The sequence below is a fragment of the Anoplophora glabripennis genome, unplaced genomic scaffold (genome assembly GCF_000390285.2).
Source record: "Anoplophora glabripennis isolate ALB-LARVAE unplaced genomic scaffold, Agla_2.0 scaffold190, whole genome shotgun sequence".
NCBI lineage: Eukaryota > Metazoa > Arthropoda > Insecta > Coleoptera > Cerambycidae > Anoplophora > Anoplophora glabripennis.
In genome coordinates, this window is record NW_019416301.1 from 478951 (window position 1) to 497132 (window position 18182).

The following is an 18182-nucleotide window of genomic DNA, read 5'->3' on the forward strand; positions in this document are numbered from 1 at the left end:
TATTCGCGGCGGCTGATGAGATTCGCAACAATCCCATAATTTTTGCTCGAGTCCGTAACAACTTTGATAAACGTGTTAGGTTGTGTTCAGAAAGAAATGGCAATTATTTTGAAAATGTCCTTTAACTAAGTTTTTTGTTTTTTCTCTTTTTGATAATAAATTATTTCCTAGTTTCGTTTTCATTGTACCTCTATTTAATAAAAGTTTCTGCGACATTTAAACAGTTTTCCTTTTCCATTTTCGCCTAAAATCAACTCTTGAAAAGATACATAATTAAATAGGAAGAAAAATACGACATTTTTCCAATTTTTTTAACATATTGTACCGCCAAAAGTTAAGCCCACGTTTTTTTTTATGCGCATAGAAAAATTTTCATTTCTAGTGATATTTTTAAGCCAACAAGCTAAAATTCTCCGTGGATATACGATTCACCCAAATATGAACTCTTTGAAACAGATACCTACCGTCTGGACTATGTGAGATTACTTCGAAATCAGTTCAGTTAACATCTGGGTTATGGTTAGTTTGGTCACTTTGATGAACACTACGGGTAACTATAAAATCTACCAATAATACATAATATTTACTAATATTTATGACATTATTAGTAAATATATTTAAATCTAAAAAGCTTTCCTTATTACATTTTCTTCTCCTTTACATACACAATAAGAAATGTAGTAAGGGTAAAAATGTCTACAACAAAGAAATTTCATTTTTTAAGGATGAACTGAAAATTATTATTATTATTATTTATTTATTTATTTACTTTAAAATATTGTAGTTACGAACAATTACACTTTGAAATGGTTTGTCCTTGTAATTTACTTTTTACGTTATACTGATATACTCAGTTCATGAACTTAACTTTCAACATAAAAACTAACTATATAACACGTTAACTTGCGTTTTGTCAATGTATTGGGGTCCTAATAATGATATACATAATTGGTTAATTCCAATGTTTTTCTATATTAGATGCATGCTAGGGAAAGAAAATAGAAATATCAAGTCATATTTCAATTATCTAACAAAAACTCTTCAATGTTAAAAAAGACAAGCTACTCTAGTGGAAGAGATGATAGCACTGAAGTGAGGCAGTTTTGAGTGCAACCATCAGTTTAGATGAGTGACCGGCTACTCGAACTGCATAATGAAAGTTAAAAGGGCCATTTTCACATAATGAATAATGCCACTTTGAAACCTAGTTGCATGCAAAGTGATCACAATCAATATTTACAATGGCAAATGTGTAATCCTTTTATCGAATATAAACATATTCAATATATCATATCATGTCAGTTTTAATAGGAATTATTTGTACATATTTATTTTTTATTTGATAATTGAAACTAAAGAGATAGAAAATAAAACATTAATGGAATAATTTTGAAAATGGCAATAAAAGAGCCAGAAAAGTAGATACAGAAAGCACACGCTTAATATTCTAGGCGTACAAAAGATAATTCTTAAAAAATTTCCAAACTGCTGAGCGCCTTATATTTGATGTGTGAGCAATCTTCTCACAGCTGGTTGTAAAATAATACCATGGAAAACAGGTTGCAATTTTTAACTCCTTTCAAGGGTCGCAGATGATTAAAAATGTAGTTATAGTTAAGTCTTTGGTAAGATAAAAAAACATCCCAAATTGCAACTTAATTTTAATCTACTCCTTTCAACGGATAATTTCATTAGCAGACGTTTTTGGGAATAAGTTTATATAAAAGAAAACCCTTAATTTTTGGCAAGCAATAGCTCTTTAAAATTTTTCCCAATATTAAAGTAACACCCTTTATTAAGTCAAGTTGGAAAATATTTCTTGTAGTTTGTGACATTTGTCCTAAGTTCAAAATAGTAAAAATAATAAATAATAGCTAGGGATTGGAAATGTTAGGGCGGCTGCAATGTGGTACAGGGTTCGCTGTAGGCCGGGTTCTCTTTTATGTAATTTTATTCAAACAAAAAATGACTTGGAACTTACCATAAAATTTATAGGTATGGTACGTAATAAAAGTTTATTTATATTTACTAATGGTGGTGAAGCATCAACTACTTTTTTGTAATCCCTCTATCCGCATCATTGTACAATAACACCCCCGATCTGAAGATTCGCATCGATCAATTTATTCGATACGTATCTAGCGACACCTTCATGTCTGCCCTGTCGGCCTGGCGGGTCAGTGAACAATGCAGGTTTTTTGCTGTGGGACGTTAATTATGCATTTCATTATCGTTTGTGCGTATGTGAGTTTGATGCTTTGCTTGGTCGAGTGTATGGCAAATGTTTTTCTGGCAGTCAGTAGCACCGTGTATAGTGAGCATAGAGCGGCACACGGTTTGACCATAGATTTAGCTTATTTCTGCACAATGCTTATTACCACTTACGAGCATAATATGGATTACTACTATTTATTTATTTATTTGATTGTCGCCACGAAGTTTCCGATGTCTAATAATAACATATCGACAATCCGATCTGAAAAAAACTTGATTATTTCTTATGAGATTTGTAAAAAGTAAAGTTCACTTTTCACTACAATACAATGTTTGTAATATAAAAAAAATAAGCTAGATTTTGCATACAGTCCGTACGATATTTGTTGACAGAATTCCAGGAAGACCCCTGCGTCACTTTCTTGGAATTAACCGCATTTGACACCTGAGATAGAAAGACATTGTCTGAAAATTTTTAGGCACGCCCCTGCCGCCGTAAATTGTTGCAGTAGGTCGGATAACAGAACTTTATTGGCTTATTCTTCTCTTGGCATTCTATTTCAACAAATATCGTACGGATTGCGGTACGCAGATGCTTCAGCAGAATTTAAAAAAGGTCATAAATTTCACCTAATACTTGTTTATCAAAATATGTCTTACATTCAACAAGGAATTCAGAACTGCAATAATATACAGAATATTCCAAATTAGGTAACACCCAAAAGAAATAGAACACAATATGCGTGAAGAAACTGTGATCTGATGCTGCTTTTGTTTGGAGTACCTATTTTATTTTATATTACCAAAGCTGTGGAACAATCTCTTTTATATGGGACACCATATGTGTATTTTCCAAGGTATTATTGATTTTTAAGAAAAATCATTAAATACATCAAATTTTTATTTTTGAAATAAAATTTCCCCACCTTCTTCACTTAACAATAGCGCTCATTCTCCATTCCTTTTATTGGAAAGGTGATCACGTGGTACTTTTTTAATAAAAAACTTTATAGTTATTCCATTAGCTCTCTTTTATGTCTCGAATAATAACAGAGTTATTGTACACGCCGTATACGCCACAGTAGTGTTACCCTGTGTAATTTATTAAAGAAATGCTATGATGATTTGTCTCTAAATCCATAATTTCGCCTCAAATTAAATTTTTACTGATGACTTGAATTTTCAAATGTAAATTTAAAATTCTTGTCGTTACAACTTTACGAATAGCTAGGCATGTTTTGACGTTATCTACTTAAATGGTTAGATTTCTTGTCCGTGATTCATTGCGTAAAAAATTTCCTGATACGCCTGAAAGCATACTCCCTCTCTATTCCACCGAAAATGTTTTTCGTTATCAACATCTTTATCAACTTTTATGGCAGTATCAATCATCGACTTCGTGTCAACAATTCACTGTGAATTTGTCATGCTATATATTTTATGGTAAACACAACGTTATCCAAAAAACAGATCAAAAATATACTTACTGACTAACGTGACAAATGGCAATTTATTTCTGTCGAAAAAAGTGGCGCTACAGGCATCCTCTCGCCGCTTAGTGTGAGATCCAATTTGTACTTCGATGACGTGGGCATCTCTCCGATAAAAAGACATGCAGTTGTACCCATTCTGGCTGCAAGAAATCGATATCATATTTTTAAATTGAAGCTGTGGTTATATCTGAGAAAGAATTTTTCACAACTAAACAATTGAATAAAATAATTGAATGGTATAAATAATGGATTTTTCCTTTCGAAAATTATACTGGGTGATATTTAAAGTATGTAGAAACAAATAATTCTTAGAAATAAAAAATTAAATAAAACATTTAATAATCGATAACAAAAAAAAGAAGTATAAAAGAACATTTAACAGACATAAGCAATTAAGTATAAGGAGCATTCCACGTCAAATCATTGAGATCGTGTAGAGTAGCTTTCATGAATTTTTTCAAATTTTTATTTCAACCCCTCAAGAAGTTATGAGCATTTGAATATTTTGGGCAAAAAAATTTTAAAATATCTGTAACCTGGCAAATACTGAAGATATCAAATACTTTTTTTCATTTTGTTACTTTTGAGATGTAGTTTTATCAAAAAAAAAATATAAAAATATTACATTTTTAGTTTTTTGAGTTTTGTTTATTCTGAAACCTAAAAAGTGCTTTTTGAAAGGGTGGGGTATTTTTTTTCGAAAATCTCAAAAAAAATCGTCTTTCCATATGCAAATTTATGAGACAAGTTCCTAGAGTGGGATCTTTTTTATTCAATTATTTTTCGAATTAAAAGAAATTTTTTACAGATAATGTACGTTATTAAACCAAATTTTATACAAAAGTAAATCGCGATGACTAATTACCAAAAATACCAGATTTTTAAAACTACTTGTACTAATAATAGGTATCATCATTATTAAATATCTAAATTAGTAAGTAAATATTCCGATTTTTTGTTCAATATTAATAAGTTTGTTTTCGATAATTAATGCCATAATATGTGATATTTTTGACCATTTGTAATCAGTGAAAACATTTATATATAGATAGGTTAACGACAAAATAAAAAACATCAATTTTTCGAACACTTGACGGATTTTATTTTCTGTATTCCATTAAATATTCCCGCCGCTGATCCAAGCACCACTTCGAAGGAAGTGACTCCTGTAGTTGTTAATTCTCTTATCATATGGGACATTATCGTCGTTGAGCGTGAAAAACCTCCTATGTGGCGTTTAGACTGGTTTTTAGTTTGTAGATGCAATTGGTTGGTGGTCATTTCTTTTAACATTTAATAAATCCTGATATTTAATAATTATAATAACTAGAGAACGGACAATGTGTGACTTTAACCCGAAGAATAGGTCAAATTTTGGTAGAGATGTGTACGCGTTCAAATAGTACATTGTGTAACGAGTGGGGAAAAGTTGCCAACAGCGCCACGAGGACGCAGTTGACGCACGAGCGAAGCGAGTGCGGAAAGCGCCCAAGTGGCGCTATGGCAACTTTTCCGAACGAGTTGCACATACTATTTTCTATCACAGGTGCGAGTCGTTATGGGACCTATAGCATAGGGGGTTAGGTGCACGGAAAGTGCTAGATAGTACAACAGCGTGATGTTATTTTCATAGCGCACTTTCCGTGCACCTAACCCCCTACACTATAGGTCCCATAGCGAGCGCGCGTGATAGAAAATGTATTGTGTATAAACTATGCAAAATATAATTATTATGTATAGCAAATATATCGTGTTATCCTCGCGAAGATTTGTACCCTTTATTTAAAATCCATAAATCATGTGAACAGGTTAAATAACGAGAAAATAATTAAGTTAATTTAGTTCTAAAGAAATGAAATGACACTCGCGCCCATCTCTAGTCTATCCGTCGACATCGGTTGCGTTTATCGCATTCCTATTGGTCAGAATTCAAACTGCAGCCCTGTTATGAATGGAGCGTGAGTTGGACTATTCTATCATGTGCGTCGCCTGAGGCTATTCGTTACATTGACTCCAAATTTCCAATTAAAAAAACGACACTATTTTTAACCGAACTTTATTTAATAAATATGTAGTATACAATTTCTGATTTTCTAAATATTTTATAACGCCTAAAAATGTATGTACCGTGGAATTTTCGTGAATTATCACGTAAATTTCCGATGCATACCCGACACGCCACTGCGTCATGGGTAATGTATCTAGGTTTATGAATGTCATATCTATGTTCAAGGTTAAAGTCACAAATTGTCCGCTCTCTGATAATAACTCTTTGGTAATTTCAGGTTAACGATTAGTTTGCAATAACAATTTTTATTCACCAGGAGCTTTTTGTTATTATTTTAGTTCTTCGCCAGTTCTTTAGTTTTAAACCAAAAACAATAATTTTTTTTTCTTTCTCCTGTAAAAAATTATCATCCATTTGTGCATATAAAATTTTACATTTTTTGCTGAATTCACTATAAAAATTTTGAGGACTTATTAGAAGTTTAATATGCTTTCTTTAATTACGTGTGCAATTTTTCAAATTCATAGTTTTTTTTCTCAATTTGGTGACTTGAATAAAAAACAAATTTGAACTGAAAATATGCTTAAGTATTGAATTTTTTCATATAATTTATTACATACCTATTGGGAAAAAATGTCAAATTTGATTTATACGCATACAACATCTCAAATTTATACCCACGCTTTTACAGTCTTCCACAAATAACAGAACAATATTTTTCCTTTCTCTATACAATCTTTGGACAAACAGAAAAGATTGTAATAATTGATTTTTCCCCAAAAAATAAAATAATAATAATTTTTCATATAATGCTCATATTTTTATAACTGTAACTATAACCGTCATATCCTTTTTTTTTATTAAAACACTAGATTTATGATGAAATTAGATGAACGTTTTTTTTTCGAATTCAAAAATATGAAAATTATTCTAATTATGTACTTATTATTTTATTACAATCAAACATTTTCAAGATATTTAGAATCAAACTTTATTGCTTTAACAAACTACTTGTTTCATGTTTATTTAGTTTAGTATAATAGTTTATTTTTATTAATTTGTTCAATCATCTTTTAAGAAATATATTTACACATATTTAAAAAAAATGATCATAAATCAGGAATACGAATACGAATTTGTTAAGATAATATATCATATACGCATTCCCAAATAAATAATTCCCTAAATCAATATTTTTTTTAGTAAATGTCCATAGTAATTGTATATATCCCATAGTTTAAAAGATATTTGAAGTCAGAAGCAAAAAGTAGAACGGAAGGAAACTAATAGCCAACATTTTGGAAATCATCGCAGAAAGCAGTATTATTCAGAAATATGCGCATTTAACTAAATGTTAGAGAAAGAGATGTCACTATTTTTTTGACATTAATAGAGAGACTTTAGTAATCGAATTTCATGAAATTCCTTATCCTTCTTATTTAGGAATTTAAACTTCAATACTGTGGCCTCGTGTATTCACTCAAGTTTTGATGAATAAAATGTTTTATATTTCTAGAATATTTCTAGAAATACAGTGTGATTCACAACTTATCCGAAAAAAATTGAGAATAGATGCATCATGAAAAATTGAGTCAAAATCATAGAAAAAAAATTGGTAAATTCCTTATAGTTTCCGAGAAAAAAATTATTGAAATTGTAGTATGTAAAACCCTTACATTGCCAAGTGTATAGCAACTCGGAGTTGATAAATATCGTTTTAATTTATGGTGAAGCAAGACAACCTTTGTGTTATAGTGAAGTATTTGTGTTATGGTGAAATAAGACAACATTTTTTGTGTTATGGTGAAGCAAGGCAAAATTTGTGTTAGTTCGCAGAAACTGGGTACGACAGGCCCACATGTGTTTACACGTCGGCGGACAAAATGTTGAGCAGTTGTTGTAACATCAGGTCTGTCAAATTATTATACTAGTATTAATTCAAACCACAAATTAATTTTATTAATTAATAATAACAATAACGGCTAAAGCAGTTGAATTTGCTGATATAAAATAGGTGCTATAAAATTCTATTAATTTTTTTTCATTGGGAAAGAAAATTCCTTCAATTTCTTCTCCGTTAATTTTTATTACACTTTGCCGTTATGTCGGTTTACGATTGCATGCTTTGCCTTGCGCAAGGTTTTACAATGGATCAGTTTCTAGTGCCGTGCAGAAGTGTATTTTTAAATAATTTTCGAACTGCTCTTTTTAATTTTTTTTATAAAATTGTATTTATACATTAATGTTTTTTTTTTAGGATAAGTTTTGAATTGCCCTGTATAATATCAGTTAGTAATATTAAATATTTACGTCATTTAAAAATTACCTACAAGAAATTTATCACAGATTGCTTGGGTATGTTCTTATATCATATTTCATGTAGTAAGTATACAAGCATTAATAAACCTAATGTCAGCAATAATTATTTGTACCTAGGTGTTGTTGCAGATATATTTATACTAATCCACAAACCATAAAATGAAAGAGTATACATCCTCTACTAATCTACGTGCAAGGTACTGACATAAGTGAAATTTTTATAGGTGCGTTTCATCCGAGATCGCTCTGGACCCAACTAATACTGTCCGCTTTGTCTCTATTCTAATCTTAGAATCCCTGTTTCGGGAACAATGCTGGGAAGATTTAAAAAGAGGGTGTACGAGAGTAATAACTTACCAGCCCATTGTGAAGTGTGTCACTAGAACAACGGAGTTCTCATCTCTCGTCGAGTGCTTAACTTGAACACACACAACCTTCATGTCTAGTCCAGTAGAATTGGTTATCCTGAGGGTGGAATTCCTGTGATGGAAATTGTAAGTTGCGAAATAATCCAAAGTATGCCAGTGATTATAATTTGCCACCCAGAAAGGGAAACGACATTTGTTCAAGGAGGAAGCTGAAAAGGAAGCGGACATTAGTATAAAGAAAAATACAGGGGAAGCTATTTTTCACAGGTTTTAACATCGAAAGAAAGTTGTGTGGCAATCGTTCAATCCTCTAAGTCGAATACAGCGCCGATATGTTTTCTTAGAGCAAAGAATATACAGAGTGTAACAGCGACATTGTGATAAAACTTCAGAGGTGGTAAAAAAGGATAACATTCCTCTTAAAATGGTTTCTAAGGGTTTCTTGATCCTCAAAGATTGGGTGTAAAATACGGTTTTTGGTTAATTACTCCAGAAACATAGAATGAATACTAATCAAATAATAGAACATAATCAGGCAAAGTGTACATTATAAAACAATCAGTGTGAATGAAAGCAATAGATGTACGGAGTGAATCCACTGAGTGAAATTATTGAATACATTTTCACTTTGATAATTTTACTCATTTGTGATATTTGACTGAATACTTTCACTCAAACATAGGTAGGTGCCCGTTAAATAGTGTGCTTTTGTAGTTAAATTGGAGTAAATGCCCTCATTATTGAGTGAACCCACCCCATTCTAGAGTTGTTGTGCGTTGCCTTTGTCTATTTCCATCAACCCCATTAGGTCATCTTGTGGCGTGGTGTATGGCGTCTAGTGCTGCACAAGTGTCCGTTAACGGTGAACATTATGTTTAAATGTTATGAATTGATTACAATAAAATTAAAGACAGTAAGGCTCTCGATTAATATTTGGTGAAATAAACGCATAGTTAAATTGTTACCTATACTTACTTATGTATCTGTAACGTACAATATAGGTTATGGCAATCTATGCGTTTGATCAATTAACCAATTCCTTTAATCGAGACCTAAAATATTGTCTCTAAAACAGATCTCTATAGAAACCACTATGGCAGCTTAGTGTTTATGACTTTTTAATAGTGCAAAACCACTCCAGATATTAATGAAATGGAAGCAGCAACGGCGGCTGGTATGGTGGGGGGCCGCCCCAGTGGGAAATTTTCATAGTGCAAAATTACTCAATAATAGTTAAATTTAAAAATCATATTAAAGAAAAAGTCAAGTTTTAATAATTGGTTTTACATACTCTGAACAGAGTCAAAAGTCATTCACTTGATAGTTAGCAGAAACTCGGATTTGAGTAAAATTCACTCACTTCTGTTTCACTCACAAAATTTTAGTTGTACTCATGCCAATAATGTGGAAATTTCACTCAATTGGGTGTGGGTAGAAATTGATACATAATTGAGTAAAATTGATTGAATTTGTGTGAATTTTTTTTACAATGCACTGCAGTGCATTGTAAAAAAATAATATTCTTCTAGTTGATTGTAAGTAATTTCAATAGGGTTAGAGGGTAATCAGTTACTAATGGGCCAAACGTCTTCAATAGATTCTACTATGACAATTATGAGGGTAGTTCTAACAAAATTATGTCGAAAAATCCTTCGATTCCGAGTTGCAGAGTATTGAAGTTGATAAAAATTAAAATTATTTTTCAGACAAATTTTGGATGCCCATTTAGCAAATTTTTTTCTTATTTGGCATGGAACGCAATCTTTATCGTTAAGTATAATTTCATGGAATACAAAAAAAAAACAGTGACATAAATAATAACATAACAAATAGCATATCTTGCTTTAAATTCCTGAAAAAATTGATTTAATTTATTTATTACAGTTATCAATTACGGAGAGCTACATATTTGAGGGGTATTTTGAGTCTAATAAAACCACTTTGTTGATTTCGTACCTGAATTAAATATTTTTAGGACGTTTATTACCTTACCTCTATTCGAAAGCCAACACCTACTGAGATGTAGGCTCCTAAGTGTTGTTTCACAGAGCTACTATCACAGACCTATATTTAAGTAGGCACAAACCATTTAATAAATAAGTTGAACTGATTTATAAAAAATATTTGAGATGCTTTAGCAAAAAAGATTTAGTTAGATTAGAATACCTCTAAATACTCGATAAGTAGTATAAAATTGAAATTCAGTTTTCTCAGAAACTATGCATTTTTATGGTATACAACAAGTACATCTTTTACACTTACATTTCATTAAAATTTTTAAATGAAATACTGTTTCTGCTTTACACAGTGGGGTAACATTTATTTATTTTAAAAGTACCCGTGAATTAGGTTTGTGCGTCATTGGTTTCTTGTATTTACATAAAATTACATCTAATACAATCCATACAATATTTTTTGAGATAGAATTCCAAAAAAACCGAATCAACGAATAAAGTTCCGTTATCGAAACTAATGTAACAATTTACCGCAGCAGGGCGTGCTTTGAAAATTTCCGCCAATGTCTTTCTACCCCGGGTGTCGAATGCGGTTAATTCCAGGAAAGTGACGCAAGGGTCTTCTTGGAATTCTCTCAACAAATATTGTACGGACTGTAATGGAGGTCCACATTAGTAGTCCCCATGTCAAATTCGAAAGAAATTGCTTAACATGTTTTCGAGATATGCCCGAAAATAGTTATAATTTATTCACCTTCTACACCATGTATCTCGGAAACGAATTTTTTCCGACAAAATTTTATTTGATCTATTCTTGACTCTCATAGTAGAATATGTTGATGACCTTTGGCCCATTAGTAACCAAACACCCTGTATGTCCGTCTTTAATTCAAATATATGTAGGTACATGTGGAAACTATAAGTAATTTTGATTTTCACTTAAGCTCAGCTATTAATAATATCCTACTTATTTCTAGTATAGTCATGGTTTTTGGATCTTTAACTGTGAACGGTATACTCTACGAAACAAAAAAGACTTAAAAGCACAAAAACGATGTAAAATTATAGATTCAAAAATGTAAAAAAATATTGCTTCCAACGTCAATTAAGATTTTTCCCCCAGACCTCTCATAATTCCGACACCAGTAGCTTTTGCTGCAAATACATAAAGGTAAGCTTGCCAAACACGTGACGAGTGAACAAGTTACGCTAGGGTGGAAAGTGCAAAGGTACTTGAACTATCCACGGCGCGCGGCGTATTGGTTTCAAGATTTCTAGAATAGAAGCCTTGCATTGGACGGAGCTATTTCATCTGTCACGTTACATTTGACAAGTTATACTAATTGTAATTAAAACTACACTATATCAAATTTAAGTCTTGAGCAATCATAAATAGTGTACCAATCTTTGAAGGATATGAGAGTCCTTAGGGATCATTTTAGCAAATAATGTTACTCTTGTTTATCTTTTCCAGACGAATCATTCCTCATATTTCAGGACCATATTTCGACTTTTCGAACATATCAAAGAGTAAACTACGATGAAATCAGTACATGTACCTATATAATTAATTTTACGTGATCTACGCCTAGCTACAATCTGTATTACAACGCTATGAGAGCTTTGAGAAGTAATTAGAATAATTTTTTGAAATTAAGAGCAAATTTGTTGAAATACAGAAAATGGAGAATATATATATATTATTGTTGTTTTATATTAACTTTGTACAATAAAAGAAGGAAAGGAATAAAAGTCATGCGACACATTACTGTAGGTGCATTTTCAGTTGCATAAGATGATCGAGTTAAATTTAATATTCAATGTACTCTGAAAATGCGAGAAGCTTTAATATATAATTCTTGCAATTGACATGTCACTGGGAGATCTTCTGTGTGTTCGATTATACCTAATGAAAGTATCGATAAGTTGTTCAGCAAGCAATATTCAACATGAAATAAATTTTATAGTAGTGTTCATCACAATTACGATAAAATATGTTTCTCCTACAATGTGTAAATATTTCAGAAAATATCATTTACTATTTTTAAAATATATCTACTTTTAACATATTGTTAACATTTATTATTATTTATAAAGTAATAGGAGTGCATTTTTTAAATTTTAATAAAGTTGGAATGTTTTCATATTACAACGTAACACTGTCTTTTTTAACAATTAAATACCAATGATATTAAAAATTTCCCTAAAATACTTTAATATGTTCAACATTCGTGGCTGAATTCCTATAGGCAAAAATGTTTATTATTAAGTGTTTTAGAACGTTATTTCTGCAGTTTAACTAAAAATTCATTGATTGATTGAAAAAAGGAGTATCTAATTTAGTACAATATAATTCTTTCTAGTTTCCCTTTTGAAGTAATTAAAATAATTAATTAAAGTAAGACAAATATTAATTATTAATTTTACCAACAATTTTAGTGTATCGTTGTTTTAGAACATTTTACGATCTTGTCTATCAAGTTGATTCTTTCTTGTGTTGGTAGGACTTAGTTCGTGTTTAGCAAGCGAATGAGAAATACTTATTCAGTGTTTTTGAAGATTGTCTGAAATTTTGTGTTAAAAACTGAATTAATTGTAGCGAAGCACTCATAATGTTAAAAAGAAGGCCTTTGGCGACGATAATATGTCACAACCACTAGTTTACCAATGGTATATACGTTTTTGGGAAGGCCGAGAAGACATCGAAGACGATGATCCACCAATGATGAAAACCGAAATAACACGTCAAATCCAGTCAAACGTGAAGGTCCTTTTAACCATTTTGTTCAACTACAATGGAATAATTCATCACGAATTGTTACTGCACCGTTGTACAGTTAACAAGGAGTACTACCTACAAGTTTTGCGCAATTTACGTGAGACAATAAAGAGAAAACGACCCGAACTCTGGAACGACAACTCGTGGGTTTTGCCCTACGATAACGCGACATTTTCCTATTTCGTAAACTCAAAAAAATACTGAAAAGACAACGTTTTTCAACAATAGATTAGATAAAGGCAAAATTGCAAACCGTGCTCAAAACGACGTTCCACCAGTGTTTCTCAAACTGAAAACTACGTTGGCATGAGTGGGACAGGGGACTACTTTGAAGGGGACGATATAAAAATTGAAGATTTAATAAATACCTTCCGAGAAAATGAACAATTCTCGTTGCTTTTTGATCAAACCTCGTATTTTTTACAACTACAATATTTGTATAGAATAATATCTTTTAAAATAACTAAATCCATTTTAAGTTGTTATATTGCAAACTTCTTTTTGGCCACTATGTATCCATAGAACATTGAAATAAAATAAAATTGATATTTAAAGATACATTTATTAACATTTTTCTACAGTAACTACATTAGAATGAACTAAAGTTTTGATTTAATTTGTTCGTTGTTTATTAACTAAAAGAAGTTCATTAAAAATCCTAAACTTTGCCTAAAATAACAAGTAAATCCGGTTACGATTATTAATTACATAAAAATCTGTGGTTAAATAAAAAGGGATATATTTCTCAATCTAAAATTAATTCTTGACAAACTACTCACTAGGGGATAAGAGAACAAAATGATAACAGCAACCAGCTGGAAAAATAGGGAACAAAATACTTTGTCTTACACTCCGACTCATTCTTACTAAAAGTGCCAGGGGATTAATCGATTAATAACATTCTCTTCGATGTTACGGCAAGCAAACAATGGAAATTTATGCATAAGTGTATTTGTTGTAATATATGGGGTGGTTACAACGATAATAATTATATACGAAAAAAATACCATTAAAGTCTTAGCGGCTGCAATTTGCATTAATTTCATAAAACATATTTAAATTTTCTTTTGTACCCAATGGAGAAATGGTAATTATAATGTTTATAGTTACACATAAAATTTAATCTATAATGAATAGAAAACAGGAAAATGTAATATACAGGGTGTCCGGAAGCGATTGGGTCATAATTCCAAAGTAGCCTAGATGAAATTAAACCGATGTGTATCAGGTTATCTTAGTACAATTTTTGTTTAGAAACGTCATTTTATTATTTTATTTTTAAGATAAGATTTTATTTTTTAGACAGCCAAATAGCGAAATTTGGTATATCTACAGGTTTTTAGGACAGTCGCGGTCGAAATTATGAGGAGTAACTCAGACATAATATTACTATAAAGAATATAAAATATAAAATAATTATAACGGTTCAATATTATTTGGCTTGTATTAAATGATGTGTCGTTCTCTATACACATCGGTAGGATCTATAATCGTCTATAGACTGAGTTACACTGAACGCCTATCTGTCTTCTATCTCTCTCTATTGCACGTATAGTACTTATAGGGAAATGCTTTTTAGTGAATATAGACGGACGTACGTAGTACTTGATTTAGCCGTCGCGTCGTTAGAAATGCCATAGAATAAGCGTACGCGCAAAGTGACCATTCCGTGCCTGTAATAAATTTATAAATTAAAAAAATACAACCGGTAAGTTTTAAAACGTAGTAATAATTAAAATTTACCAAAGTGACGATTATAGCAAACGCCTGTTGGTGATAAACGCCCTAACCTATGCGATGCGGAATTAATAATGGTAAAAAATGTATATGAAGGAATTCGAGCGCGAAACTATAATATAAGTGTAAGTGAAGCCGTTGATATGTGTGGTTCATTGACAAAAGTATCCTCTGCTACTGTTTATTGTGCGATAAAAAATAGTGTAGAAGTAAAATGTAAAAAAGAAAAAGGGGAAACACAAGGGACGAAGAAAATAAACGTCGATAATGTAGTGAAATACTCCATACGTAGGAAAATTCATTGATTTGTCTTTAAAAATGAAACATCAGCGTTAAAGAAAATTCAAGCTGCAATAATTGAAGATGGGGATATTCTTAAATTTTCTGATAAGGTTCTTAGGAGAATAACGCGTTACATGAATTTTCGATATTTGAAACGGAATCGGAATAGTATGCTCGTTGAAAAAGGCGAAATTGTATGGTAAAGAGAATACTTAGAAAAAATAAGAGAATTTCGTGCATCTGGCAAGAAAATATATTACATGGATGAAACATGGGTAAACGAAGGTCATACTATATCAAAAGTTTGGCGGAATGGTAATGTTAATAGTAAGAGAGAAGCATTTTTAGATGGACATTCTACTGGATTAAAGGCACCTTCTGGAAAAGGACGATTGATAATAACACATATTGGAAGCGATACGGGATTTTTAGAAAATGGTTTGCATGTATTTGAGTCACGAAAGACGTGAGATTATCATGAAGATATGAACAGCGATGTATTTGAAAAATGGTTTGATTGTGTTTTATCATAGATAGAACCAGGAGCAGTTGTTGTGATGGATAACGCACAGTATCATAGCAGAAGGCTCGAAATGTCACTGATATCAGCATGGGGAAAAGCAAATATGGACTGGTTAAAACCTCTAAAAATAATAGATGTTATGTTTTATTATTTTTTTCCATATTTTCTATATCTTGTTGTCTTCTAAACTGATACGTCTTTGGATTTTCGATCCCCGCACGTTTCATCCTCCTTACTAGACCAAGAGCTAGCGATGAATCGCTCTCCATAATTTTGACCGCGAAGTATAGGCGTGAAGATGAATATAAAATCATTTCTTACCTAAAATCTTTAGTTCGTTAAAAATACTTGAGAGTTTTTTGTTTTTTTGATCTATTTCTTTGGTAGAGATTTTGGGCAAAAGTATCGGTAGAGATTGTAGGAAAGTATTTTATGTATTTTTTTCCATTTTTTTTTTAAATCTTACAAGATTTTAAAATTATACCTACGTTTAATTTCCAATTTTTATATTTGTTATTCTTATAATTGTTCTGTAACATATACCGATTCCGAGATAAATACTCGAGTTTTTACGAGTTAAGGGCGCCGTATTCTTTATATGGATTAATAAATAGAATAATCTAAAGCTTATCAAACAATAGGAATGTTATTTCATGCCATCTGAGTATTTTCAAAGACGCCGCAGTAAAACGAATAAACAATCAAGGTTTTAGGTACTGAAATCTACGAACATAATAACTTTTTTATATATATAACTGCACATGTAAATATTCTTATAACATTTACTTGCTTAGTCCTACATATAAAATTGTTTACTTCTATTTATAAGTACGTGAAAATAATTCTTAAAATGTGGGGTTAGGATAACAGAAAACGCATGTTTTACAAACACTTTTTTTTATTTGGGTAAATTTAAATGGTACCTAACAATGAATAAACAGAACATCAAGAATTTTATTTTTGTGCTTACTTTTGTTCTACACGTTTTACTTTTCAAGATTTCAGTACCTAAAAACGCCAAATATTTGACTATTTCTCGGCCAGGGATATGGACACCTTAATGATGAATCTAAAGTTTCAGTGAAATCGTTATCAATAACTATTAAACTGAATACTTTCCCGTTGTGGAGAAAAAGACATGGAGTTTGATAGTGTCACGAAAATCACAATATTACAGTAAATTTTTGTTATAAATAATTTTTTTAACTTCAACAACCTCTAGGTCCAAGCTCTTTCGTTAAGTTCTTTGTATCCTGTATATTCATATAAATAAAATTGTTAGAATAAAAGTAGGGGTAAAAACAAAGCATAAAATAATTACTTGATAAATAGTTTTTGAAAAAAATTCAATATTTCAATATTTAAATACATAAGCTGCTTTTATTTTTTCTGTCGGCAGAATATTTTTTCTTTTAATAGAACCATGAATAATATATATTTGATATTTAAAGTGTAATAAAAATAAATGTTTGGACAATAAATAACTAAAATAACGTCGCACAGTGAGTTTTATTAAAATTAAAAAAAACATTGTTTCCTCACCATTCTCCTTACCGTTTTACGTTCTAGTTGCTTATAAAGTATATACATTATTTAAGCGACAAGTATTCAAATTTAGGTATTCAGGATTTTTTCTAAGACTAAAATATAATATGCAGAAATTATTTCACGAACTATTTTAGCATTAATCGGGAGATTAAAAAAAATATAAAAATGTAGCTTAAGGGGTAACATCACTGTAAAATGCTAAAATAAAGCATATTTTGCGATTCTCTACTTTTTGTGTAATTGGCGAGCATTTGAGGTAAAAATTCAATTTTTGACAAAAAAGGGACCATCAATTGTCAATAAATAATATTAGAATCAACTTATCGAAAATCCTGGACGTAGGTACTTCTCTGCGGTGTGTAATTTTAAAGGTATGGTCAAAATTTGAAGTGAATAGAATGAGAATTGTTGGAATTATGCTGCGTGCCATTTTAAAAAATAGTGTTTCTTTTGCGATATACGCTATACTAACATACTTTCGTTTGAAAATGCTTCTAATTGAACTCTTTCTAACGACATCTGTTAGTATTAACGGTATTTGTTAGTAGTATTAAAGAAGTTAGGACTCAAGAGGTACGTCATTAGATTGTACCCTTCCTGGATGAATCCATGTGCCGCAGATAGTCGTTTAGGAACAGTCCGACACGCTTGGGAAAGAGCTTGGAATTTCAAAGAAAAAGATTTTGTTCAGGCATAGAACTTCTTTCCTCTTATTCTAGAAGGTTCAGAATTTCTTTTAAATTAATAAAAAAAATTGATTTTCTGAGAATTATACAGTGGTGTTACCCTTTAATGAAAAAATAATAATAAAAATATGTCAATCAGTGGAAAAGGTACTGGAAGGCAACATAGAAACATTAACATTTCGACGCCACATATTTGCAAATTATTTATTATTTTAAAATGCTTATATTATACGTAGTTTTTTGTATACAGGGTCGGAAAGTCCCCATGGT

The 18182-nt window shown here is 31.0% G+C and overlaps 1 protein-coding gene across 1 annotated transcript in view; it reads right to left on the reverse strand.

The window, feature by feature from the left end:
- LOC108907292 overlaps nt 1-18182 on the reverse strand; it is a 120734-nt gene that overhangs the window by 20565 nt on the left and 81987 nt on the right. Inside the window, exons 9-10 of the mRNA XM_023453993.1 lie at nt 8392-8611; nt 3702-3847 (exon numbers count right to left, since the gene is read on the reverse strand). Coding sequence (XP_023309761.1) covers nt 3702-3847; nt 8392-8611 — 366 coding nt within the window. The remainder of the gene's footprint in view (nt 1-3701; nt 3848-8391; nt 8612-18182) is intronic.